Here is a 26,632-nt window from a genome sequence, read left to right as displayed (position 1 = left end):
ACAGTACAGATCATACCTGTGCATGGTTATTGAAGAGAATGAAAAAATGTCTGTCTGTGCTTTCTGTTACTGGTTTTTGTAGATCTCTGCAAGTGATTCCTCTTCACACCACTGCATGTTATTGAAACGTCTGTGAAAAAAAGCAGATCTCATAGTGGGATTGAAATCCAAAAATATACTCAAAGTTAATTTTCCTCTTTACACAGCACTGGTAAAGTTTCAGATTTGAGCTACCTGTTTAATTTGGGAATTGGAAGGAAAAAACCCAACCCAAACAGCAGTAGAGGCCAGAGGCGAACAAAAAGAACAGGATCTGGAAAATGTTATCTGTGAGGAGAAAGAAAACCCTAAAGATGTGGTGTGGGTTAGCCTAAAAAGGAGAAGATTGAAGGGAGGTGATGGTCTCAAAGTAAAGGGCAGTTGCAGAGGGGATGGGTGAACCCCATGTACTTCATTCAGTTTGCATCAAGATTTGGATTCTGCAGCAGGAAACAGAACAGTGGAGCTTGTGAGACTGCAGTAAATTACATTGGAGGTTGTAGAATCTGTTCTGGGAGGCCGTTAAAGGTGAGACACTTGTCAGGAGTCGTGTGGAAAAGCAGATCCTTCAGTGGAGTTGCTGAAAAAAAGCCTTGTGAACACTGGGAGACACTTACTCTGTAATGTTATAAAGCAGTTCAGTTTACAGAAAACAGTGTTAGTAATGCAAATGTCAAGGAAAATTTAGACTCAGGCAGAATTGCAAGTGCCTCACATTATTCTCAAGAAAGTGTAGGTGTCTTGCCATAGTCCTAGTGTACGTGGGAGAGGGTAGGAGAGGGGACAGGAAAAAAGTCACTGAAGATGAACTACAGTCTGTGAAGTTGCTGGATTACTGTAGCTCTTGGTGTAATAATTTGACTGTACACTTGCACTGGAGCACCATTCTGTAATGTATAATACCTGAAAACATTACTTTGGAAGTGAAGTAACACCTTTTTCCATGGGATGTGTGAACATACGCTTGTTTTGTGTAAGAGTGTGCTATTAGAGCTTAAAACACTGAGATGATGACTTTCTGCTTGTCTTGCAGATTTGCTTACAGTCAAATACATGACCATGGGGGATATGAAGACCCCAGATTTCGACGACCTTCTCGCAGCCTTTGACATACCAGACATGGTTGATCCAAAAGCAGCTATTGAATCTGGACATGATGACCATGACAGCCACATCAAACAAAATGCTCACCCGGAAGAAGATTCTCATGCCCCATCATCATCTGACGTCGGTGTGAGCGTCATTGTGAAAAATGTGCGTACTATTGATTCTTCCGAAGGAGTGGACAAGGACGGCCACCACTCCACAGGCAATGGCTTGCATAACGGTTTTCTAACGTCGTCAGCTCTTGATAGTTACAGTAAAGATGAGGGGAAGACACTTAAAGATGACGGGTCAGCTTCTGAGACTACACTGAAGGATTCAGCTTTCAACCAGTTTAGCCCAATATCAAGTGCTGAAGAATTTGATGATGATGAAAAAATTGAGGTGGATGACCCTCCGGATAAAGAGGAGATGCGAGCAAATTTCAGAGCAAATGTGTTGGCGGGATCTGTATCTCAGCAGGAGTATGACAAACTAAAGGCACTTGGAGGGGAGAACTTGATTAAATCTGGAATCCCAGTTTCAAGTAGTATAGATAAAAATAAAGTTGCAAAACGAGAGACAGAGTCAAACTCCATGAATTTAAGTGTCTATGAGCCTTTTAAAGCTCGAAAAACAGAGGACAAGTTGCTGAAAGACAATTCTGAGAAGCTCCTTGAGAACAGGGTACTTGATGGAAAACTGGGTGCTGAAAAAAATGAAACAAATCTTGCCAGCATTTCACAGTCCAAAGCAAAGTCATCAGCAAAGCTTTCTTCGTGCATTGCTGCGATTGCAGCACTGAGTGCTAAAAAGGCAGCTACAGATACCAGTAAAGATTTACAGTCTAATTCAGGAGAATCTTCTCCGCTACCAAAAGACATGAGTGAAAGTCCCCGGGCCATTGAAAAATCCCCTGAATCTCAGAGTCTCATTGATGGTGCTAAAAAGCCATCTATAAAGCCACCCGATAGTCCCAGAAGTGTGTCGAGTGAAAACAGTAGCAAAGGGTCTCCATCTTCTCCTGCAGGGTCAACACCAGCAATTCCTAAAGTTCGCATAAAAACCATCAAGACTTCTTCTGGGGAGATCAAGAGAACTGTTACCAGGGTGTTGCCAGAAGTGGATTTCGACTCTGGTAAAAAACCGGAGCAGACATCTTCTATGGTGACTTCCATGACGTCCCTCCTGTCCTCGCCAAATTCTGCTGCTGTGCTTTCCTCTCCCCCTAGAGCTCCTCTCCAGTCCACGGTTGTCACCAACGCCGTTGCATCTGCAGAACTCGCACCGAAGCAGGTCACCATCAAGCCCGTGGCTACTGCCTTTCTCCCCGTTTCAGCAGTTAAAACCGCAGGTTCACAAGTTATTAATTTGAAGCTCGCTAACAACACTACAGTGAAAGCCACTGTAATATCCGCTGCTTCCGTGCAGAGCGCCAGTAGCGCCATCATAAAAGCTGCCAATGCCATACAGCAGCAGACTGTTGTGGTGCCAGCATCGAGCCTTGCCAGTGCGAAACTCGTGCCAAAGACGGTCCATCTTGCCAACCTTAATCTCCTGCCTCAAGGTGCTCCAACCACCTCTGAACTCCGCCAAGTGCTAACGAAACCTCAGCAGCAAATAAAGCAGGCAATAATTTCTGCAGCAGCCTCACAGCCTTCTAAAAAAGTGTCTCGAGTCCAGGTGGTGTCATCTTTGCAAAGTTCTGTAGTGGAGGCGTTCAATAAGGTGCTGAGCAGTGTCAACCCTGTACCGGTTTACATCCCAAACCTTAGTCCCCCCGCCAACGCCGGAATCACGCTACCGACGCGAGGTTACAAGTGTCTGGAGTGCGGCGACTCGTTTGCTCTCGAGAAGAGCCTGACCCAGCACTATGACAGGAGGAGCGTGCGCATTGAAGTGACCTGTAACCATTGCACAAAGAACTTGGTTTTCTACAATAAGTGCAGTCTTCTTTCCCACGCTCGTGGGCACAAGGAAAAAGGAGTTGTAATGCAGTGTTCTCACCTGATTTTAAAGCCAGTCCCAGCAGATCAAATGATAGCATCTCCTTCAAGCAATACTGCTGCGTCCATGCTTCAAAGCCCGGTGGGAGCTGGCACGCACAGCGTGACAAAGATACAGTCTGGCGTAACAGGGACAGTGATATCGGCCCCGGCGAGCACACCCGTCATTCCCGCTATGCCGCTGGACGAAGATCCCTCAAAACTCTGTAGGCACAGTCTGAAGTGTTTGGAGTGTAACGAAGTTTTCCAAGACGAGACGTCTCTTGCCACTCATTTCCAGCAGGCTGCAGACACGAGTGGACAAGTAGAGTATCATGTGTTTAAATTCCCATGTTCCATCTATAAGCCTAGGAGACTTTGGATATGATTTTACTTTCATTTAGCTGTTAATTTTCTGAACCTCTTGTGATTAAAGGTATAAACGAAAACCACTAAAAAGCTTGAAAGCACTTACATAGAGAATGTCAACATTTTTGAAAATAAGAGTTTTCTCAGAATTTCTTTAGGCCCCAAAGTCTGAAATTGACACCGTGTGTTTTTACTGAAATTCAGTATTAGCTTTCTTACAGCTGAACGCTGCAATGCTGAAATGAATAATGGTCTTTACTAAGAATTTTTAATTATTCTTTCTGTGCTTTGAAATTTGAATATTCTGTGGAATCCACTTAATTGGCACCCTCATTAGCAGCCCACCTATTCAAACTGAATGATAGTTTTAAGTGATTCGTTCCTGATTGGTTTCAGTTTTGCCTATTGTCATCTAGCACTGTAAGTGAGCTACAGGTATTCCTTTACTGCAGGGACTCCGGGCAGTGGATAAATGGCACACTGATGCTACTGAAAGGACACGCAGGCTGGTTTTGTCAGGCCTTTCTTAAACAGAAGGGAGAAGTGGTGTTCACTAGCATGCATTTCTTGCTGTGTGACCATTTCTTTATTTGTGTTGATTTTCCTTCCCTCTTACGATGGCTAATGAGTTAAACTTACAGACCATTTTAAAATTCTCTACTAATGTATGTGGCGTAATCTGAAAGAAACACGTCATTCAATAAAAGTTAATATTAATCAGTGTGCGATGTATTTTATAATGCTCTAAGAGTTAAGATCGTTAATTAAATGACACAGTTGGATTTCTGTTGGGGCGTGCCAATTAAAAGGGATTCTGGTGTGTTTCAGAGCATTCAGTTGAGCTTGGGGTTGCAGCTTCTTGCTGTGTGGAAGCTGAAAGCCTGCAAACATACTCAGAGTGATGGAGGCAGGATCAGGAATATACTGAATATCCCTTGCCCCAGGAGCGTTCCTGGGAGTCGCACAGCAGTGTGCGGGGTGAAGGTTTTGAGGTCCTGCAGTTAGAGTAAAGCCTACCGGGAAGAAGCGCAGACAGGTTCCTGTTGGGATCTATTTACTAAACTTCAGACCTGCTTGGTGGCCGTGAAGCAGTTACACTGCACCCACCTCCACAGACAGGAATGTAAAGAGATTTGAATTTGAAATGATCTTGACTGTGTGGATTATGTGGCTCTGCCCCAGCTCCTCCTTAGTAACGGGCTGGCAGGCTCAGGCTGAAACTGCCTGGATTCGCAGGGAAACGCCACGTGAGTGAATGTGTCAGGTACTGCACACGTGCCTACTCAAAGTCAGTTTATTTAAGCGTTTGTCAGAAATCCATTAGCAGCATGGATTCCCTCCTTAGGTCTTACTGCAGCTATGAGCAGTATCTGATGGCTGATCATGAGTATATTGTGTACCAGTTACTTAATACTCAGTAACTTTTTTAGCGAACTCCTTTGCTGGTGCTTATTGGTGTTGGATTTATCTTTTTTTCCATGATTTATCTTTTTTCTGTAATAGGTCCATTAGTTATCATTTGGTTGATCAGACCTGGTAGTCCTTGTGAAACCCCTGTTGTTCTTGATACTTTAAAATGAAGCAATTAAGAAGGCATCAAGATAAAGCAAGTGGATGAGAGACAGACAGATATACTGAGAATAGGTTGGGAGGATGAGGTAAGGATAAAAAAAAATAGAGAAGAACAAAGATTTAAAGCTGTACTCGCTTTCTGTGGGGCCTTTGTTTGTAGGCACAGGTAAACTGAACAGACTTGATTTGTAGAAACACCTTTTGCCCTTTCCCGCAACCTCTGGCCAGTGCTTTTGCGCAGTTGCTGCCCAGTGGTCTCTGTGCACGTCCTGTAGAGGCTGTCCACTGGTGATTTACTGCAGGAAAGCAACAGATTTCATAGAATCTCAGCGTACAACTGCAGGGAGGAGGACAGATCCGTACAGGTACCGGAGCTGCTGTTCAGGAAGGAAGCTCAGGAGGGCACAGAGAGCAGCTCTGCCCACTGCCCGTCCATGTGCTTCGTGTCTTGCGGTAAACTTGCTCTCTCAGAGCTGATGGGTGAGCGCGGCCTTGGGACCTGATTGCCAGGCCACGCGCTTCCGGGTTTTAGAAAAAAAGAAAGCTGGAGGAAAAGAAGCTGTTTTCATCTTGTTCCATTTTAATAGAACGCTCTTGGTGAACGTAGTTTTACGTGTCCTTTGTGAAATACCCTCTTTAAAATGACGCTGCATGGATCTGTTGAACTGACAGCAGCTGTGGTGAGAGCAGTACGTCCAGCTTGATTTTTGTTATCCTTTTGTCCACTTGTCCCAGGCATTGCTGCAAGGGTAGCGTTTGCGGAAGAAAGATTCTGTATAGGCATTTATTAATAAACATCTTAGTACTTTTTCACTATATGTTACGCCTTGAAAAGCTTGGATGAGAAATACTCTGATACTGTTTTCCTTAGTGCTTGGCGCTGTTTTTTTGTTGCAAAACTACCATTATTTTGGAGGGAAGGAGTTAGGAAACTTAGATGAAACGGATACTGTAACTTGGAAGGAAGGAAGGAAGGAAGGAAGGAAGGAAGAATAAAAATAAACATTTGGATTTTGCAAACAAATAATAGGGGAAAAAGTTACTACTCACAGCTTTCCATTCTTTCTAGTGCCCACCTAATTGCTCTTGAAATGGAAATTGTATCCTGTTTAATCTTTTCATTGAGTCTAAGCAGTAAGTAGGTGTTATTTCTTGTTCTTCTTCAAGTCCTGTTATGAAGGTAGAATGTTTCTTTGAAAATAAACAATAGTAAAACAGCCTAGCACTTAAAAGATGTTCCTGTAAAGTTGTCGCCTTTCTGTAAGATTTTACTTCCGTAATGTTCCTGTTACAGGGAATGGGGCCGCTCATGGGTTTCCTGGGTGAATGAGACCCTCATCTACTTACTGGGGGGAAAAAAGAGTAGTAAACTGGGGCTAATTAACGTAATGGTCATCTTATTTGTAGATACAAGTGTATAGCTCCCATGGAAACTACATAGCTCATTTCCCTTCATAACTCTTAGTCCTTGTGTTTCTTTATTTCCCACCTCCGTCTTTTTTTCTTCTTTTCTTCTAATCTTTTTTTTTTCTTTCTGGAGCTGACTTTAAATGGAGGCAGGTGGTGATGTTCACAATCTGTGTTTTATTTTGGTTTGGGTTGCAGTGAGAGAACTGGAAGTTAATGCCACCTTAAGCCCAAAACAAAATGGTAAGCACACATGCTGAATTTCAGAATTTCACAGTAGATTCTTCTTGTTCTACTGTAATCAGCTACAATTAAACATTTTACTGTTTAATCAAAGAAGCAAACCAGTGGCCTTAACAGAGAGCGAATTGGCATTTGGTGTCAGTCAGTTGCTGGCGTTGCAGAGGGCTCTTGCAGGCTGCAGAGCCGGGCAGATAACACTTGGCTGGGTCCGGCTCTTTGTGGTGCAGCATCCCGGCTGCAGACGGAGAGATTCAGGACAGCCATGGAAAGCCCGAGTGTTTCTGTTAGCGGAGGAAGAATTTCTGTTTGCTACCTTGTTACGTGATCAGATGATGCTCCAGATGCTCCAGTGTTACAGTGCTGCTTACTAATACGTCAGTGGCAAAAGACAGATGTTAGGAGCGGCGCAGAAGCCAAGGAAAGGGCAAGCGCACTTTTGGTAGCCGTGGTTAGTCGGGATTCTGCCGGTCAGCCTGAGCTGAAGGTGCCAGCACCCGAGCAGCCCTGGCAGTTGTTGGGTCTGGCCACAGCTCTTTGGTATTTGTCATTTCAAAGTGAATGTTGGTGTGTGTCTGAAGAGGTTCTCAGACTTGCAGTGTCACAAGGGCTCTGATCAGGGCGATGGCTGCAGCTCCCCGCAGAGGTAACCTTGGGGTGGGGAGCGTCTCCCTGCTGCGCTAGGCTGGGAGTGCTGCTAATGCGAACCCCCATTGGAGTGACAGGAGATTTTCTTTGCTTAACTTCCACTATTTTAATGTTTTCCATTTTGCCATTTGCTGTCATCAGGACACTTGAGAAGCGTGTTTGGATGGAGACTGTGTTCCAACATGTCAGGCCACCCTGTTCACAAAGTAAAGATGAAGTGAACCCTATGAAAATACACCTCTTGTTTCCGTGTGTCTGATCACAGGGTGTTTCATGATAGCATTTCTACTTAAAATTACTGGTTTTTTAAAAAGAATCAGAGTATTTGCATGCACCTTCAAAAAAAGCATTTAAGTTAAGCTGTTTTGGAAAAAGAGTAAAAATGGAGTGTACAGAACAAAAATAAACTTGTTCTTATTGTATCAGTACTACTGTAAAAATGCCAAGGCAGTTAAATTACTTTAGACCTCAGTATTAAGCAGTGTTCTATTAGAAGCACAAAATCCGTCTTTGCGGTGATTAGAAAGGCTTTTTGCATCCATCTTTGGAAATGGTGTCTGTCTCCTGCTCATTAAACAGGAACAGATTGATTGTTTTTTGCTGTCATGACTGGCAGTACCTGTGAAAGCGATCTGTGACACCGTACCAGAGCTTCCACAGTGGTGGCTTTGGTTCTGCTGCTGCGTGATCTGGATCTCACTGGTTTTTAAGAGTCACCTAAATTGGAAGAAGGGGGTGACTTTCTGAAGCACCTGTCATTTAGTAAGAAACAGTTTTACCATGAGGAAAGGTATCGTTTCTTATTGATTTCAGAATTTCTGAATACATAGGTTAGTAAATAATTTAAAATGCAGCTCTGGAGATCTTGTCTTGTTCTTCGTTCTTGCAAAATACATCGCTACATCTGCAAGATTCTTACAGATGACATTTCTGAAACTACACCATCTCCTGTTAAAAAATACCCATGTCCTGAAGGAGTCAGGGTTTTGTTTTTAAATCCTCATAAGTCGCTGGTGAGATTCCTAAGTCCCAAGTCAGAAGAAATAGTGGCGGTAATTATAAAAGCCTTACAAAGCAGTGTCTCAGGAAATGAGGTTGAGTTAAGGTCCTGTTCCGCAAAGACTTGCATTTGTGCTTGGTGCTGGGGCCATGAGCGTTTCTGTGGGTCAGCGAAGCCGCTTCCGTGATCAACGTTAGCAGCGTAGCTCCATGCAGGACGTCAGCCATCTGCTTAAGGACTTTAGAGACAAATTACTGTAAATGAAACATTTTCTGGAATGCTTTCACAGGCTTGGCTCCTTGTGCCCTCCAGTGATGGGAAGCGCCTGTGAGCAGAAGTGAAGCCCGTTGACAGCTGGGTTGCATCATTTGCATTTCATCCCCAAAATGGCACAAAGCATCCAAAGAATTTGAGTGTTTCTGATTTGGTAACATGTAGTTGAAGATTTTTTTAACATTATTTTTGTGAGACGAAGTACAAGAAAAGAATTAGTTTTGTAAGTTACTCCTGCATGTAGAAAGATTGCCCTGCAACGAAGCGCTTTCTAAATATTTTATAGATCTCTGGTTTTTACTCAGATGCACAGTATGTTGATAGAATGCAGATGAGAAATGCATTTTGAGATTGACCTGTGCGCTTTCTACCTGATAAAGTAGTCCATTTGCATTATGGGATTTACCATCAGAATTCATCAGGAGCAAGGCTAAGGGAAAGCAAAGAGAGAATATTTGGTGGGTTTGGAGTTTTTCACTTTATGTGGTGCACCGAGTTCAGGTTTGATTCTCAGGTTGTCCTCAGGCCCCTTGCGCTGTTCAGGGGCTCTTGTGAGGCACCCGAGGAGAGCGGAGGTGTGACAAGCGTCTGCCACAGCAGAGGTGTCCCAAAGAGCCCTGCGGGGTCTGGAGGCCCGGGATGCCAATGTGGTTGCCAGTGGCCGCCAGCTCTGGGCTATGAGATCTGTCTGGAGGGCCTGCGTTTAGGACTTGCTACTGCTTTTGGTTCTCATCACAGTCATAACATGTAACCTTCTGTTTGCTGTATTACAGTGTTTGACACAAGACGTTATCTATAGCTGAACCAAACCTTTTGTTTCATCTGTTTTGGTTTATCGTTTAGAAGACATGCAATATCTGCCAGATGCTGCTTCCTAACCAGTGCAGTTTTGCATCACACCAGAGAATTCATCAGCATAAATCTCCATACACGTGTCCCGAATGTGGAGCAATCTGCAGATCTGTCCACTTCCAGACTCATGTCACTAAGAACTGCCTGCATTATACCCGAAGAGTTGGTTTTCGGTCAGTATAATGATTCCTTCTGTTGTCAATTTATGTATAATTTATGCTTTTAAAAGTAATTTTCCATTTTCATAAGCGTTGTTTATATAATACAGCTTCATGGGTTTAAGGTTGTCATGGCAACAATGCTATTAGTACTACAAATTTTGGAATAAATACCACATTAGAATTCTGCTTTGTTTCGGGGATCTGCTTTTGTATGTTGTTAAACCAGAATATTAGCTAATCTCATCCAGCCATAAAACGTCAGACTCTGGACTTCACAGTTTATAAGGTCTGGCGAATTCAGATGTATTTTCTTAATTTCTTTCACTGTTAAAAAAAACCTTTAGAGTTTTTCAGAACATTCTCTCTGGTAGAACAGTCCTTCTCAGTATTTACTGCCAGAATTTACTGTGGAGCTGCTGATGGCGTACTGCACCTGTCTGGTTGCTCTCTTTTCTGTGGGAAGCCAAGACTCCTCAGCTGATTCTTAATTAAACAGCCTGGTCTTTTGGTCCTTCCTTTTGGTCAGCTTCCCTTTTATTCTTCTGTTTCCTTGTAATGGCAACTCACAGAGAAAATGGGGATGAGAGGCATTCCATGCAAATGTTAGGTTTTGAGAGGCTTGAAAAATTGTTTTATCTTAGAATTTTACTCGCACCAAGTGGCAGGCAGCACAGCAAGAGATCAGAAGAGCAACGCACACAGCCAAGCTTTGCTCAGCACTCCTAAAACATTTCCACTTCATCCTGTCTGACTGGAGAAGGGTGATTGAAAGTCTCAGCAGCAGGCAGCTTCCTCCCCTCCAGGTGCCACAAGCTCATTTATTGGGACGGCTGTGAAATCTCCCGCTAAGGGAAGAAAGCATTTTTACTGCATCAGGCCAGCTGCTCTGGCAGTCTGCTTTCGGGCTGCACCCATGGCCTGACAGCTCTCAGCTCTTGGCGTTTCTTTGGGTTCTTTTTTATCCTTTTCCCCCAAGCAGTCTTGTCCTGCATTTCTTACGTCTGCTGCCTCCGCTCTACTGCCCTTCCCTCTCATCTGTGTCTCTTGGGTTTGTGCACTGAATCATCCTCGGGGACTCCTGGCCTGCACCAGTGACACCAGAGGCCTCATAAATGCTTCACTGGGAATCTAAACTGAAGTTACTAGACTTTTCAAGATGTGTCATAAACATCTCATATCACACTAAGTCAGAATTTCTGTAGACAGTGAGACTACACCAAACATACCTAGGCAAAGAAAAGCAGTATCTGGGACAGTTAAAATCTTCGTACCTGAACTCCTCAGCGTCATCCTGTCACCGTGGCACGCTTGCTCGAGGAACAGCATAACCCGTCTTGCCTCTCAGGGGACCTCTGTGAGGGCGTTCAGTCTGACTGCACTGATTTAGAGTACTTGTCTGAAGTAAATCAGCAGAAAAGTCAACCATAAGTTTAATTGCATCCTTCCAAGTTGAAAACAAGCAAGCTGTTAGAGCAGTGCAGGAAAGGAACATTGGTTCTTGTGAACCGTTTTGATACGCGGTGGTGGATGCTGAGGAACCTCACTGTGTTGCAGACAGGGTGGGGTGGGGTGGGGAGGAGAGGAGAGACGCGACCCCACGCTCTCGGAGTGACACCTGAGGATGGGACCTGGGCTTTGCACTGCTGAGGAGAATCGCTCATCTCTGCACACAGAGATCTCAGCAGACCCAGAAATACAAGGACAGTTTACTTTAGAAAACGTGCTGGTAAGCAGAGACTAGATATTGATTAAAACCTGATTAATATAGTTATTTTTATATTAAAATATTTATATTTTATATTGATTGAAACTTGATTAATAGCACTAAGACTATAAATAAAGAGTGCTATAAAGTGCTCAGAAAAAAGCATGGCATTTCATAAAATCCAAAGCTGAGACATTTGAAAAGGAAACAGCATTCTTGAATGCAATGTGTAACTGTATTCCTGCTTTATTGCTGTCATCAGAGCATCAAAACAGTATTGCAAAATGATTTGCTGTTCATATGACAACATTACACTGCCAAGATAGATGCCGAAATTAAAGTCTTGGAGGAGTAGAGGCCTTCTGTGTTTATATTACAGAACTCTTACTGTAAAATACTGGTCGGTAAGGGCCTTGTTCATTTGACAGGCTATTTTGTAATTGCTTCTGTTATTGCAGTGTTCTTGGACCTATTCGGCCGCATTTAGTACTGGAGATGTGCGGCACTAAAAGGGACCATTGTGTATAGAAATTCTTATGTACTAATATTAATTCAATTTTTTAATCATTTCATTTTAGAATATATGCGGAAAGGTCCCAAATTTTCGACACAGCAGAAGTATGTTTTTGAAAAATATTTCCAGATTTCCAATCGGACAGATTGATCTGATCGTAGAGATTCAGTCCAGTTGTCCTGAGTTTAAATTACTCTTTTTTGTTTTTAAATCCAAGTGCTGATTTGATTACATGTCCAGAAAATCATTACCAGTTATGTCTTCATGAAATCTAAACAAGGGAATTGGTGGAAATGTTTTCCTTACTGGTTTTCCATTTTGGTGGTAGCTCCTAAATTGCTGTGACGCACCTTCAGCAATCCACTGCATGTGATGAAAATGCATTTCATAAAATCTCTTTGCAAATTTGCAGAGGATTTAAGCGTTCTTTTTACAATCAATAGAATATTCCTCTGTCAACCTTCTATCTGTTTTGTTGTCATGCCATAAAAACATGTTCTGACTTCATCTCTCCTAGATTTTCAAATTAAATTGGGGGAATTTCTTTTTGCTTACTTTCTGATTTGCCAATCTCTGTTTATGTTGATTCTTACTGGGCTGTTTAAAGGGACAGAATAACGTAGTTTTATCCGGTTGTACGTACGTGTTTCTCTCTTCCACTTGCTTGAAAATCAGTGTTGATTCCTTTTCTTGCAGTACTGCTGCGGGCGAGGCTGAACTGACCCTTCTCCGCTCTTTTCCAGCTGCGTGCATTGCAATGTTGTGTACTCTGACGTGGCGGCACTCAAGTCTCACATTCAAGGTTCTCACTGTGAAGTCTTTTACAAGTGTCCTATCTGCCCCATGGCATTCAAATCTGCTCCCAGCACACACTCCCATGCCTACACACAACACCCGGGTATCAAGATAGGCGAACCAAAGTAAGCAAAATTAATCTTCTACTGCTCTTGCCTGCATTTTGGTAACTTGTGAAACTGCATTCTGTCCTGTGCTCGTGCTCTTAGAAGTCACGTACTGTGCAACCAAGCTTGTTGTCGTGTCGGTAACGTTTTCACAGGTTTTTAGCTGGCAATTTATTTGGCAAAGGTTAAATTTCCATGAGCATAGCAACAGGAGTTCTTTAAACACTGCATGCTACAAGAGAGTAATACAGTAATTACAAAAACTATTTGGGCAGGCAACTAGTGTGTTGCTCGTTCTTATTTTTAATATATTAAACATGTATCTTATTTTTAATCTGCTTAGCTTATCTGCGTTTGTACTGTGAATTAAGATAACTTGTTTCCAAAAAGAACTGCTAAGACTCATCAGGGCTATGCAGTGATTTTCATAACATCTGGTTGAAAAGGTGGGAAAAAGTGATTTCACGTTTTTTCTACTACGTGCTCACAGGTGAATGAATTTGGAAAATGGTCTGTTCCAGTGCAGTCAGCTGGGGGGGTCAGGGTGCACGTGGAGCAGCGGTGGCAGAGGTGGTCGTCTCTGTGCTGACCTGGGGCCGTTCTGGCAGAGCCTGCAGCCCCCGCCAAGCCCCTCTGGGCAGGCAGCGCTCGCTCGGTGGGGTTTTTCATGCAGTTTCTGTTCTCTTTCTGCCTATGAGAGTTTTCTTCATGATGAAAGCTGTACGTTTTGGGAGTGCTGAGCCAGGTTTTTGCTTCCCTAAGATGGTCACGTCTGCAGAAGAGCAGTTCAGTGTGTTACGAAGTGAGATGTGCCAGCCTTTAAAGCATTTCCAGCCTCGCCTCTCCCAGTCAAAATAGCTGCATTGATAGAGCTGTTCATATAAGCTTTTTTCCAGCACGTAATCTCCTTTTTCTGGATTAAAGCAGGACTGATTCCATACTGTAGCAAGGAAAGCTGTGCATGGACACGGTGGTTCACTGCAGATGGTAACACAGGGCACAGCTGGGAGCTGGGCTCCGGGGTCTGTGTTTTAGGATGTGAGGTACTTCACGTATGAACAGTGCAGAGGTTGTCTTGAACTGTGCTTAGATCTGCTGAACTGTTTCCAATCAACTTTGTGGATTAAGTATTTCACATATAGATGTGCTTATGATTGTATTATTTTATGAATTTATTTTGATTATAAGAATACTAAAGTACAATTTTATTAAGTACTACTATATTGTAGTAAATTATAGAATTCATAGGTGAGTGCTGCCCTTAAGAAGTGTTTCTTTGAAAGTGCCATTTTTGCTCCAGATGCTCTGGGTGGTGCGGTGTTGCCAGCAGCACTCGGGATGCTCCGTGTTTGGAAATGGAGTTTTCACTGAGCGAGTGAAAGGTGTCTGACCACTGACAGCGAGTTTCAGATATCACCGCTTTATCAGGGGGGTGGGGGTTGCAGATGTGGAGCTTCATGGAGCCTGGCTCCTAGGGGTTCCTCTGGGCTCCCCATGTGGGGCTGGGTGGGTTTGTTGCTTCTGCCCCCAAAGTGGGCGAGGCCGGTCGGGTCCCCAGGGACGCCTGGCAGGTTCACGCTGGTCTGGTTGTGGGAATTGGGCTCCCTGGATACGTGGCTGTGTGCCTCTGGCATTTACTGGAACCGTAGGATTTACAATTGCATTACAAATGGTTGTTTCGGGACAGATGCAGTAAACTATTTGGTGTATGAAAAATGAAGTTTCTGTACAGTGATCCTCGGCGGGATTAAATTAGATTGTTTCAATACAGGGAAATGGATGGCTGGCTTAATTTCAACTTTGAGAAGCCTCCTCTGTAGCACGCCTAAGATGCTACATGGTTTTCCTGGGAAACCAAAGTTCATACGTGATTTTCTTTTTTCAGTAAACAGTGTAACTTCATAGGAACGGCACAAAGACATTTTTCATGGCTGATCTCATTTTGGATATTGGAGGAATTCCTGTTTATCAAGCCAGATTATGTACTATTGGGACAAAGTATGTTATGCCACAAGTACCATTTTTTTTAGAGGAAAAAGTTATGGAAAGGAGAAATACCATACCCTGGTGCATAAGCTTTCAGAATGCTGAACATCTTTTATGTGATATGAAAGTATTTTCCTGTGAAATAACATATGTATTTATTCAGAGATAATACATGAATTCGTTAACCAGATTTTTGGAAAGCAAGGAAGTGCGCATGCCGTGCCGGCTGCGCTGTGGGGCTGTGGTTGCAGCTGGAGCCTGCCTTGCCCAAGTGTTTTGTTGAACTGGGGGACTTGTAAATTACGTCCTGACTAAGCATAACTGCACTTCAGCTTTGGACAGGGCTTTAAGCGGTTAGGTGTTAAATGCTGACCACGTCAATTACAAAACAAACCAGCACACTCAGTTGCATGTGTTTAGGATCGCAAATCTTGCTTTTGACGTGACTGAAAGAAATGCTCGAAGCGTGTATAGTCACAACTCATACTGCTGGGTGTGCTGGTGGCAATTTCAGTGTGTGCAGTCTTTTCTGAGAGAACTGGCTGAAATCTGGATCTCTACCAGAGAGCTGTCCTGACAAAGTTGCTGATGGAGCTGTAGGACAGTGCCGTAAGGGGCGGAAGGAGAACACTTGGTGCCCCAGGACTGGGCAATGCATATGGTTGGTGCCAGCTCCAGCTTGTGACATTAAAGCAGATCCACTGCAGGACTGCAGCGACTGAGGAAACTCTGGAGTTTTTCTTGGAGTGAAGAGGGCTGACAGAAAATTCACTGCTTTAAACTATCACTAGCTGCTCTGCTGAGATGGGACCAAGACGGGGGAGCGTGCCTAGGTGCCCAGCACGCACAGTGACTCCTTTGGCTGATTGTGCCCCTCAGAGCCTGGACAGGCACTGTTCAAGCTGCAGGAGACCAGTGTGCTCCGTGTCTGTCTGTGCTCAGCTCTGCTGCCCTGCCAGGGTGACAACCCGTTGGCGCTTTCCCCCAGAAGCTGGGGGATGTTCTGCTGTGCCCGCGCAGCGTCGCCCTGTGCAGAGGGTTTTCCACAGAAAGCAGCACAACAGTATGCAGGTCATCAGAGGATGCTACGTAAATAATAAATTAATCTTAGTATATGTGAGAAACTGAGACCACTTGATGTACCACAAAAAGAGTCTTTTTCACAGTTAATATGATTAAGTGTACTACTTTTCATTATTTCAAATGCTTGGACTCACTGAATGACTGCAGTGTCCCTGCTCTTGTCATCTCAAAACGCAGTGCAGTGATCTTCTCTTGAAGAATGAACTAGCGCAGATGATCACTTAGGAGGATATACAAAGGGCTCAGAACATTTGTGTGGGTGACCAGAAAATTCAGCATTCTGGCCAGCAGGGTTTGTTGTGGTTTTTTCAAGGGAAAGTCTTTCTTCAGGACAGAGATCAGCCTCTGACTGATGGGGCCGGGACGCCTGCGCCTGTGTCGCACCGAGCACCTCTTGAGGGGTCTGCTTATTGCAGCTGAACTTTTTCTAGGTACTATCACTTCTGACGGCCAGTGGATTAGACTTTTCTCTCATCTGATGATCTATGGCAAATGTCTTTGTTACTTTTTTTTCACTATAAAGAAAGATTTGTTATAAAATCATCAGCAAAATTAAACAGGCTTCAAACTGCTGTCATGTAGTAGTTGTTTCAGCAGTTAGATCAGAGGATTATGTTTCTGGTTTCCCTATGGTTTTTGTCTGTTGGACAGACATTTGACAGGCATCTGCTAAAAATACAACTATTTTCAGATTGTTTAATAATGTTGTTACAATTTTGTGATACAGAATTTTGGCTATCTTACTCATTTTCAGGGGCTATGCTTTTGATGTCCAGTACTTAGCTAGTTCTTTGTTAATTAGCGTATCTGTTTCTAAAGCACTTCTGAAATTATATTCATAGATGTATTGCTTCACCAGTTACACAGCTACTAAAGCATAAACAGCTTTTGTTAGAATTTTGATTAGATGTTTCTGTCAGAACAGGGGATGCAGCCAGCTCATTTCAAAAGGGGTGCACGCTCTGAGGGGAAGTTGTGGTTTTGGTGGTGTCAGTGTTGCTTTGATAGCGGCTGGTGATGGCAGAATGGGGAGGATTCAGCCTTGGAGCGTTAACGGAGCCCTGGGCTGGCACTCGGGAGGTTCAAAGCCGTATATGCTGCCAAAAATACATTTATCTTGAAGTGTATTACCAGTTATGATTGAATCAGTCACTAATGTGAGTTCAGAAACCGAAGACGTTGAACTTTCAGAGTATCCGAAGCAGATTTGGTATTACATATGTACCTGGCGTATGCTGTTGTTTTCTGGCCTCCTGTTTGCACTTTTTAATGATTTTTTTCTATTTTTCTGTTTTTGTGCTGCTCCTGTATTTTGAAATTGGAGGATGTTTTGTCTTAGTTTAATTTTAACTTTTTTTCAGGCAGTGTGAAATGATTGCTTAAACATGTCAGATCTTGTCTCTGCTGAGAAAAAAAGTTAACATCATGATTCCTGCAAATAGATCACCAACATGACTGACGTTGTTTATTGTACTTCTGTTTTTAGAATAATATATAAATGCTCTATGTGTGACACTGTGTTTACTCTACAACCTTTGCTCTATCGCCACTTTGATCAGCACATTGAAAACCAGAAGGTGTCTGTTTTCAAGTGTCCAGACTGTTCTCTTCTGTATGCACAGAAACAGCTTATGATGGATCACATCAAGGTGTGTAGGCATCTTCTCTTGTTTCCTTCCTAGATACCATTTGTCATGCAATATATGCTGTGAGAAAATACTGTAAAAGGCACGGAATAACAAGAAGACTGCCTGAAGAGAGTGATGTTAATGATTCTAAGAGAGTAATCTGTGAATAATGCTCTCAAACGTTAAAATGTTATATTTTGTGTGGTCTTCAGCGTATCTGTGGTGTAATCACTAACTCAATTTTTCTGTGTGACTGTTGATTTTGGTATACTAGGAATATCTCAGTGCATTGCATTTGATCAGTCATGTTCTCAAAATAATAATAATGAAGTAAGTTTGTCCTATCCTAAGAAGCATTGAGCCTTATTTCCAGTATTCTAAGTATTATTCCAATTGTTAGGAGCTGAAAATGCCGAGTACGTTACCAAATCAAACCTTTAACGTCCAGAATTCAGCCGTAGGAACCAGTATATGTGTTCTGAATAGGTGTAGAGGTTATTTGTGTGTGTGCTTGCATGCAAACATGAGCACGTGCATGCTTTGAAGTGGATTTTCTCATAAATACTTTTATAACTGAAGAAAATTTACTGTCACCCTTGCAAATCGTGACTAAGAATCAGAAGTCCCCTAGCTATCATTTGTTAGCTGTGTATTTTAAACATACTATGTCACTTTGTTTTATATATACCAAACCTGTTAGCAGTGCTGAATGTCTTACACCTGGTAACAGCTGAAGTTATCTACACCATTACAAAGCACTACAGTCCAGGACAGCAGCACTTAATTTAGGGGGTTTCTTTTGCAGTGACACCTAAGACTTAGTAAAATTTGGATACAGAATAGTGGAAACCCAGACATCTTGTCTGCTAAAACCATCATCTTGCATTTCAGTCTCAACTGTGGCCCTTGTAACCTCAGAAATCTCTGAAGTTGCGTTGAAAACAATACTACAAGTTTTGGAACAGTTGGTCTTAAGGCCAGTCTTAAACTTGAGGAAGAGGTAGGGAAGGGCAGAGCCAAGATGCTCAGAAATACAAGGACCGGAAGTTTTCTTTGTTTCTGAACTGGTTCGTATTTACTCTAAGAATCATCTCACATTTATGCCAGGTAACTTAAACGGTCCTCACATGCAGCAATGCAAAGTCCTGTTTTCAGTTTCATTTGACCTACTTGTATTGCTGCTTTTTTAAACTAAATAGGCAAATTCCATATATTGCAGTGTATGTCTTATTTATGTAATTAGCTTTTCTTGACTCGGGTATTATTGTAAAAGTATTGTTATATCTGTACATAACTGCTTCTTTGAGACCTGAAAACAGCAATTTCAGGAGCATGATGTGGCTGCAGTTAGGGCCAGAAGCTATTCTTGCAGAAATGAGGGTTGCTCAGCATGCCTCATTACAAAGTTATTCTCAATTACTTACGATGTGGGCACCATTTAATTCTTCTGGCTTTAGTGTTCAATGTCACTATTTGAACTTTCAACCAGGTTTTTTTTAGCATGTTTCACTGTAAATGGTTCAGACATTTTTGAGAATAAAATTAGAGGACTGGAATGTGTACCTGCAGTAACAGTATTACTGCTTTTAGTCAGAATTGCTAGCGCTTCTACATTTAGGGGGTGTATACAGGCTACAGTAGTAGGGACAGCAGCAGCAAAGTATAAATTACACTTCAGTTAAGGGGGAATTCAAAACCAGTAACAGGGTATAGACAAAAACCAGAAAAGGACTCGGGAGAGGACGAGCGCCAGACAAGGGCAGAGCTCAGCCCACCTGCACAAGGAGTAACTGCTTGGGATGGCCGGACAAGAACCATCACGGCAGAGAAGACCTGGGTGAAAATAGAGCAGAAAAATATAGAAGGCAGCTCAGGAGGAGGTTATTTAAAGCTACAAGAAATAACCTAGAATAATTCCCGCAGATGTGAATGTTTCTTGTTGGCAGGACGCAGGTCTGATTTTCCTGCAGCACTCACTACAAGCACACTTCTGAGTTGGGGTGAAGGCCTGGAGCGGAGGTGCAGGACTCCCAGTTGCGCTGGCGAGTTCTCTGCTCGCTCACTGCTGCTGTGTCTGTGCCCACACGCGACACTCGAACACGCTGTTGGAGCCCGAGTCTTCCTGAATTAGTCCTCTTTTTGGTAGGCTCGGGTGTCACATCAGCATATGACACTGGCTCCAGAAACTGGGGAAGGAGGAGGTGGAAGAGTCCGTCCCTTCTTGCTGATGGTTTACTTAAAGTCTAGAAATAAATCCGCGAGGAAAGTTCCCTACCCAAGAGCTGCAGGGTGCTGGGAACAGCTTGAGACACCTCAGGGCTGTCCCCTGGTCCGGGGACCCCGCCAGCCCTGCACACCCTGCTCAGGGCTGCTCAACGTAGCTCAAAGTTAGGGTTAACCTGAGCGTGGGGTAACGCAGAGCTTAACTCAGCCTTGACATAAAATATGGATATATCCTAAAGGATATATTTGCCTGATCTTTCCAGAGGTGCCTTTTTTCCTCTGCTGTACCAATGTGCCAAGTCAAAATTTGTCCGTAAAAACCTTTCCTTCTTGGAAATCTCTACTTACGTAGTTTGAAATGAGGATGCTCGACTAATACTTTAGGTAAGTAAAGCAAGAAATAAAACTTAAAGTACTTCTTGAGCCTCTTTTTCCTCCCTTTTAAACAGCAGTTTAAACTTAACCTACAGAGTCTCAATTTTGTGTCAAAATACCTAGCTACTGAAGAAAACTCTTTAGCTGATGTCTGTTCACATTGCTGGCTGGCTTCTCTTAGTGCCAGGCCTTGTCTTTACTTAATCATGTTTCTTTAAGGATGGGATCTGATAATAGTGGAGCAAAGAAATAAATGAATACTTTTGGCTCAGAGAGTCTTTGCATTTTGTCGATACAACTGTGCGTACATCTGTGTTAGTTTTGTACCTTTTTTTTTTCTCTTTTACTGTAGTCTATGCATGGAACTTTGAAAAGCGTTGAGGGGCCACCAAACCTGGGGATAAATCTGCCTCTCAGCACTAAACCCACAATGCAGAACTCAGCTGGCCACAACAAAGAGGACTCAAAATCTGTCAACGGAACGGAGAAGCTGGAGAAGAAATCTCCTTCTCCCTTGAAGAAAGCAGAGGCTAAAAAAGTTGCTACTCCTGGCTGGACGTGTTGGGAGTGTGACAGGCTCTTCACTCAGAGAGACGTCTACATCTCGCACATGAGGAAAGAACATGGAAAGGTAAGGGAATAATACTCATTTACAGAAAGGTGAATTAAACCTGAAATGTGAAGTAATATTTTTTCAAAATTCAGCTGGGCTTTTCCAAATAATTCCTTTAAAGTTTGATCATTATTCTGCTCTGTTCTTATGTCTGTTTCATCTAATAACATCTACTGAAAGAAAAATGTTACTAGGCCAGATGACGGGTGGTTCTGACAAGCCTGTACAGGTGCTGGCTTGAGCCTGGATCGTGAACGTCTGCACTCAGCCAGGCAGACAGACGCCGAGCGGCCCGGGATGTGTGTGCCAGCGCGTTTCCATGCAAGGACAGATGTTTTCTAAGCAGGAATTGCTTTACCAACTCCGACTCGCTGTGCACATAATTGAATATCCTCCGTCTTCCTGTAAAGACGAGATGCTGTACAACAGGTCATGCTGCACCTAATTACAATACTAATTTTGCAGTTCTCTTGGTTTTGGCTGCCATTGCAGAAACGACTGCATCCAAAATCCTATTTGGGTCTATCCGGAACCTTCCCAGTGCCTTCAGCAGGCACATGGGGTCAGAGGTGGTTACCCCAGGCAGTGCCACAGGTGCTCTGGGAGGGACTGGTCCTGCTGAGCATGGTCCCGTGCGTGCCGGGAGCATCTGCGCTCTGCAGTGGCCTTGGCAAAGACCGGGCGACCGTGGTGAGCTCGTGTGTTTGTACCGTGCAGGGCTGCTTCTGGATAGCCCTAATACGACTCCACGTTTTATTTTATAAATTCTTCCCAGAGCATTGCAGTCATAAGCAAACTGCAAAATGTACTGACTAATGCATCAGCATTAATGAGTGTGCACTGTGGGTACACTGTCAGGTTTTCACCTTTAACAATTTAAGAGCGAAGTATGCTGATTTCCCTTTACTTTAATTGGCCTTTAAATGTGAAAAGGAAGTCCTTGTTGAACAGTACTGCGCCTCTAACAGCATTATGTTGATGAGCCCCAATAAAATTACCATATCATGTCTCCTAATGGGCTGCTTCACATTTGCATGAGTGACTGTTCAGCACTGCTTTTCCTTCCTTCCTTCCTTCCTTCCTTCCTTCCTTCCTTCCTTCCTTCCTTCCTTCCTTCCTTCCTTCCTTCCTTCCCGTGCACAAACTTCCCACCGTTCACTCCAAACTTTGCGGTAAATTACAGTTTTCAGTAATCAGACAGATTACTTATCCTAGACAGATCTCGGGTAGGTCCTCCAGAGGAGTCAAGAAGGGTCCAACTTCAAGCATTGATCCAAGTCTTTTGCTCAGTGGCCTCCGCTGGAATAGTAGAATAAAATTGAGTGGTTTGTTTTTTTCAGTTTCCCAATAAATGCAGGAAAGAGAATGTTACTGATACTATGAAGGAAAAGTGATTTCTGCTAGAGCAGGAAAAAGCAATCCAATGTGGTTTTCCTTGGCTGGTACGAGGCTGGCTGTCCCTTCCCCCGTACCTGACTGGCAGGGATGAGCCCTCCCTCAGGCTCACTGGCCACGCTGCTTTGACAGGCCCCGCTGCTCTGCCTCTGCAGCGTTGCTGCAGCAGCAGAGTGTGCTCACACGCAGAACCAGGCACTGGTAAGTGGTGTTTCCTTCCTGTTATTGGAAGTTTCGACACATGCACTACTTTTACTGAGCTCTTTTAATTAATGTATTTTTCTTCTTTCTTTAAAGCAAATGAAGAAGCATCCGTGTCGACAGTGTGACAAATCTTTCAGTTCATCCCATAGTTTATGTCGTCACAATCGTATCAAGCACAAAGGCATTAGGAAGGTTTATACGTGCTCGTAAGTTCTACTTTTATTTATTTGGAAACAGAGTATAAACCAACAAAAAACGTTGTTAGTTGAATTTCTTTTCTTGATAGCATAAAAGCCAGTGTCCCATCCATTCAAAGGAATTTAGATACACAGACAGGCCAAACTGTTCAGGCTGTCCTGCATGCATAAAACAGCAGGCTACTGAGAATGCAAGTGCAGAAAGTGCTGTCCATCAGTGGCTTTGGCAAGCGAACCTGACACTTTACTGAGCTGAGAGTTTGCGTGGCTGATAGTTGTACAGCGATGAACTTGGTTTTCAGTACTCTCAAGTACACAGCACACTCTTTGATCTACAAAAGCCAGTGTACGTAGTATTTTTCTCATACACAGAACAGTGTGTAATGTCTAAAAATCCTGAGGGATGTTTAAGTGGCTGGAGAGATGATACAAAATTTAACTTAAGGAGAGAGACTTGGAAAAGAGAGAGTGTTACAGTTTAACTTCTCCCCTGTGGTTCTTTTTGGCCACCCCAGACACCTTCCTGCGTGTCACAGCACTGGAGCTCAGCAGAAATTACTGCCTCAAGCACGCGAGAGGTTTTGCGGTGACGCAGCTGTGCTGTGCAGGACAAGAGAGCGGGGGGGGGAAGGACAGGTCTGCTCTGCTGGTTAGTTTGAGGCTGGGAAGGGAGCCGAGAAGGAGTTCCTGGTTCCAAGGAGGTCAAGTGTTTGATTTGAATGCTGAACTGGGTGTCATTTGGAGCTACTGTTCATCCTACGTGGAAAGGGATTGCTTTCCCTGTGAAATTTAAATTAAGGAGACCTTGGGAAAGTCTCTAATAGAATGTACGGTTTGGTGATGTTAGCAGGGGTTCAAGAAACAAACTCGGATGCTCCCAGGTTCTGTTCTGACTCACACATTGTACCGTTTTGGATATTATCTGCAGAGACCTTCTCATTTGCTCTGAATGTAAACTGCTCAACATTTCTAGTTTTATTTTGTAAATGCGCTCATTTTCTGATAGTACTTTCCTGTGCAATTGATTGGAAAAACATTCTTGCTATCTTCACCTGGTTGTACTCTGGCCTGGATTTATTTACTAGTCCTATTTATTTTCTCCAGAATACGACGACTTTTGTTAAGCATGACATCTGAGTCTCTGCACGTCCGCTTTGTGTTTCCGTAGGCACTGCCCAGATTCAAGACGTACTTTTACCAAGCGGTTGATGCTGGAAAAACATATCCAGTTGATGCATGGCATTAAAGACCCTGATGTGAAAGAAATGACTGAATCTACCAATATGGAAGAAAGGGAAGTAAAAGAAGACACAAAGGTAATCACTTAGAAGAGTCATCCAGTCACCGAGAGTGATTTTTTTTTCTGGTTGCACATTCCAGATCTTTAAATAGATGCAGGTATTTTGATCCCATAAAAGTCTGGTCTTCTGCGAAGCCCAAAAAATGTCGCAAAGGTTCCTGCAACAAATTCTGTCATGCTTGAACTAGAACAGGTTTTTGGAAAGACTTTCCATTTGATCGCTGAATGATGGAGGATGCAGCGTAGTCCTTAGTGGTTTGCTCGCAGAGCACCTTTCAGATCTCTGCACCCAAGTCCTCTCATAGCTGTAGAAAAGCTACAGGTTGCGTAGAAGCAGTGTGAGCTTCTTCCAGATACCCAGCCCCAAGCTTATTTGATTCAAGTCTTACAGTGAAACTGCATTCAATCTGAAATACTAACAATCAGGAGATAATCCCTCAAGTCAAATTTCAGGCATGAAACAATACCAGGTAATTAAAGTGGAGCTCCGGAAGGCAGTGCTGAAAAGTTCCTAGGCTGATTTTCTACGTTCTGTGCACAACTCAAGTCTCACCAGGGGATGTGCAGTTGTGCTGGCAAATATTTATTCAAGTTTATGCAGTGTATTAGATACTGTGGCTCTATTAGAGCTGACAGAACATTTTATGTGCAATTTATAATAAAGAAAAGCCCTGGTTTTCCAACATGTACGACATAGATTTGCTCGTACTATTTCAAGTACTGTATTTATCACAGTTGTACTGGAATCTACCAAGGGAAAGACATTGAAGTTTGCAAGTCACAGATAGCTGTGAAAAGAACAGTGTATTTGTGCTTACATGACACACCATCTGTGGCTTTTTTTAGGTTCCTAGTCCAAAGCGTAAATTAGAAGAGCCTGTACTGGAATTCAGGCCTCCACGAGGTGCGATCACTCAGCCACTGAAGAAGCTAAAGATCAATGTTTTTAAAGTTCACAAGTGCGCTGTTTGTGGCTTCACAACAGAAAATCTTCTCCAGTTTCACGAACATATTCCTCAGCACAAATCTGATGGCTCCTCCTACCAGTGCAGGGAATGCGGACTCTGCTACACGTCTCACGTGTCCCTCTCCAGGCATCTCTTCATCGTACATAAGCTGAAGGAGCCTCAGCCGGTATCGAAACAAAATGGGTCTGGGGAGGATAATCAGCAAGAAAACAAACCGAGTGCCGAGGATGAATTCTCTGACAGTTCGGCATCAGACCGGAGATGCAAAGTGTGCGCAAAGACTTTCGAAACTGAAGCGGCCTTAAACACTCACATGCGAACACATGGCATGGCCTTCATTAAGTCAAAAAGAATGAGTTCAGCTGACAAGTGATGGGATGGTTTGGGACGCAGAAATCTCTCTCCACATTGGAATACTAATGACATTTTTGCTACAGAAAGTTCAAGGTATAATAGTGTTAGCAGTACTGTTCAGGCTGTTGCAATATATTCTGCATAAAGGTGTCCCCTTCACCTCATTGTCTATACCCTCAAAACCATTGAAGCAGTATTTGAGTTGAAAAGAATTTGTATATATTTAAACTAATAACTTTTATACTCTTTGTTATGTGTTTGTATCGGTATCTAGTGGAAAAATTGGGTTTTTCTGTTTTGTTTCTGTTTTTTTTTTCTAGTAAGTTTCTTTAAAACAGAGTTCTGAATGCTGGGGCAGTCCCTTGGGTTCAACTGTTTCTTGTTTGAATGCCTCCCAGAGAAAGTTTAGCTGACAGAACAGCATCAGAAGGCAGTGCTTGGGGGGCAGTGGGGATGGGAAGCAAGCTACGGGACGACTTTAAATTCTGTGACCTTCAGCTTCTACATGATTAAGGAAGCTTTTAAACTTTCTCTTTCTTTCTTAAAGAAGAAGAAGAAAAAGTACCACTGCATATGTAAAATGCAGTGCTGGTCTTAGGCGGCAACCTAAACAGGTGCAGACTCCCTGGAATGATAAAAGTACTTTTCAAAAGTGTAATTGCACAACTCTGTGTATCATGAAGTGATTTTTTAGGCCATCAGGTGCTTGTGATCAAAGCCCAGACTGTTACAAAAGGGCTGGGCTGCTCTGGATTTAACAAATAAGATGTAATTAGAGGAATAGGTTTATAATGATGATGTTTTTTGTCATGTAATTTATTAAACATTATATAGAAGCCAGTACACAGCATTATGTATTTTCCGTAATTCCTGGTTACTGAAAGAAAATAGTTAACCCTCGCTACAGGGCTTGGTGTTGCCCAGCTCCGTAGGCTCATGCCAAACTTTCTGGTGCTCAGTGTCAGTTCAGCGCAGCTGTCCCAGCTCACGCCAGCCCAGGCAGGCACAGTGGGGCTCTCGGCTCCAGCACAGAGCACATGGAGCGAGCTCTGCTGCTTCCAGCAGGCGTCTGCTGCCACAAAGTACAACAAGGTACCGTGCTGTCCCTTTCGTATATAGTTCTCTGTGAGAGTTATATTTTTGGTTTGTTTTTGCATTTTATACCTTGTATGTATCCCTAAAAAAAATTTTTGTACTTTTTTTTAAAACAAATCGTGTATATATAGATAGCTGCATGATATACAGTAGTAATCGTTTGGTTCCTTAAAAGTCTTGCTGCTGTCAGATGTTACTATACACTATGTCCATTACAACTGTATTAAACACATTTCATATGTAAATAAATGTGGAGCATTTTGCCCCTGAAGATTTGTGAGATTCTGTTATTTATCATTAAATTTTAACAGTTTTAAAAATGGAAGTGTTTGAAAAAAATATGGATCCACCTCTGTAAAACCTTATTAAGCACTCCGGAGATTGTGTGTTGGATACATCAGTTCCGCTTTCTCTCTTCATCCTTATTCTTAATTTGGTTCATTAGTAAATGCTCGTTACCC

At 43.0% G+C, this 26,632-nt stretch overlaps 1 protein-coding gene across 1 annotated transcript; it reads left to right on the top strand.

Annotated features, from left to right (window-relative positions):
• Positions 1 to 1,074: 1,074 nt before the first annotated feature.
• ZNF532 (zinc finger protein 532) lies at positions 1,075 to 25,605 on the top strand. The gene is made up of 8 exons (XM_010186966.1): positions 1,075 to 3,432; positions 9,460 to 9,641; positions 12,592 to 12,768; positions 17,306 to 17,468; positions 20,398 to 20,676; positions 22,351 to 22,463; positions 23,623 to 23,770; positions 24,601 to 25,605. The coding sequence occupies exons 1-8, from the start codon at positions 1,093 to 1,095 to the stop codon at positions 25,093 to 25,095; spliced, it is 3,897 nt and encodes a 1,298-aa protein (XP_010185268.1). The 5' UTR covers positions 1,075 to 1,092; the 3' UTR covers positions 25,096 to 25,605.
• Positions 25,606 to 26,632: the final 1,027 nt, after the last annotated feature.

The sequence above is a fragment of the Mesitornis unicolor genome, unplaced genomic scaffold (assembly GCF_000695765.1).
Source record: "Mesitornis unicolor isolate BGI_N332 unplaced genomic scaffold, ASM69576v1 scaffold33600, whole genome shotgun sequence".
Lineage (NCBI taxonomy): Eukaryota > Metazoa > Chordata > Aves > Mesitornithiformes > Mesitornithidae > Mesitornis > Mesitornis unicolor.
Note: the sequence above shows the minus strand (reverse complement) of the source record. Positions and strands in the feature narration are given on the sequence as shown.

What these genes read in the sequence shown, in the direction of transcription:
- ZNF532 (XM_010186966.1), top strand. Translation starts at nt 1,093, where the DNA reads ATGACCATGGGGGATATGAAGACCCCAGATTTCGACGACCTTCTCGCA. An exon ending in CTGCAGACACGAGTGGACAA is followed by an intron (nt 3,433 to 9,459) that starts GTAGAGTATCAT and finishes TTTATCGTTTAG; the next exon opens with AAGACATGCAATATCTGCCA. An exon ending in ACCCGAAGAGTTGGTTTTCG is followed by an intron (nt 9,642 to 12,591) that starts GTCAGTATAATG and finishes GCTCTTTTCCAG; the next exon opens with CTGCGTGCATTGCAATGTTG.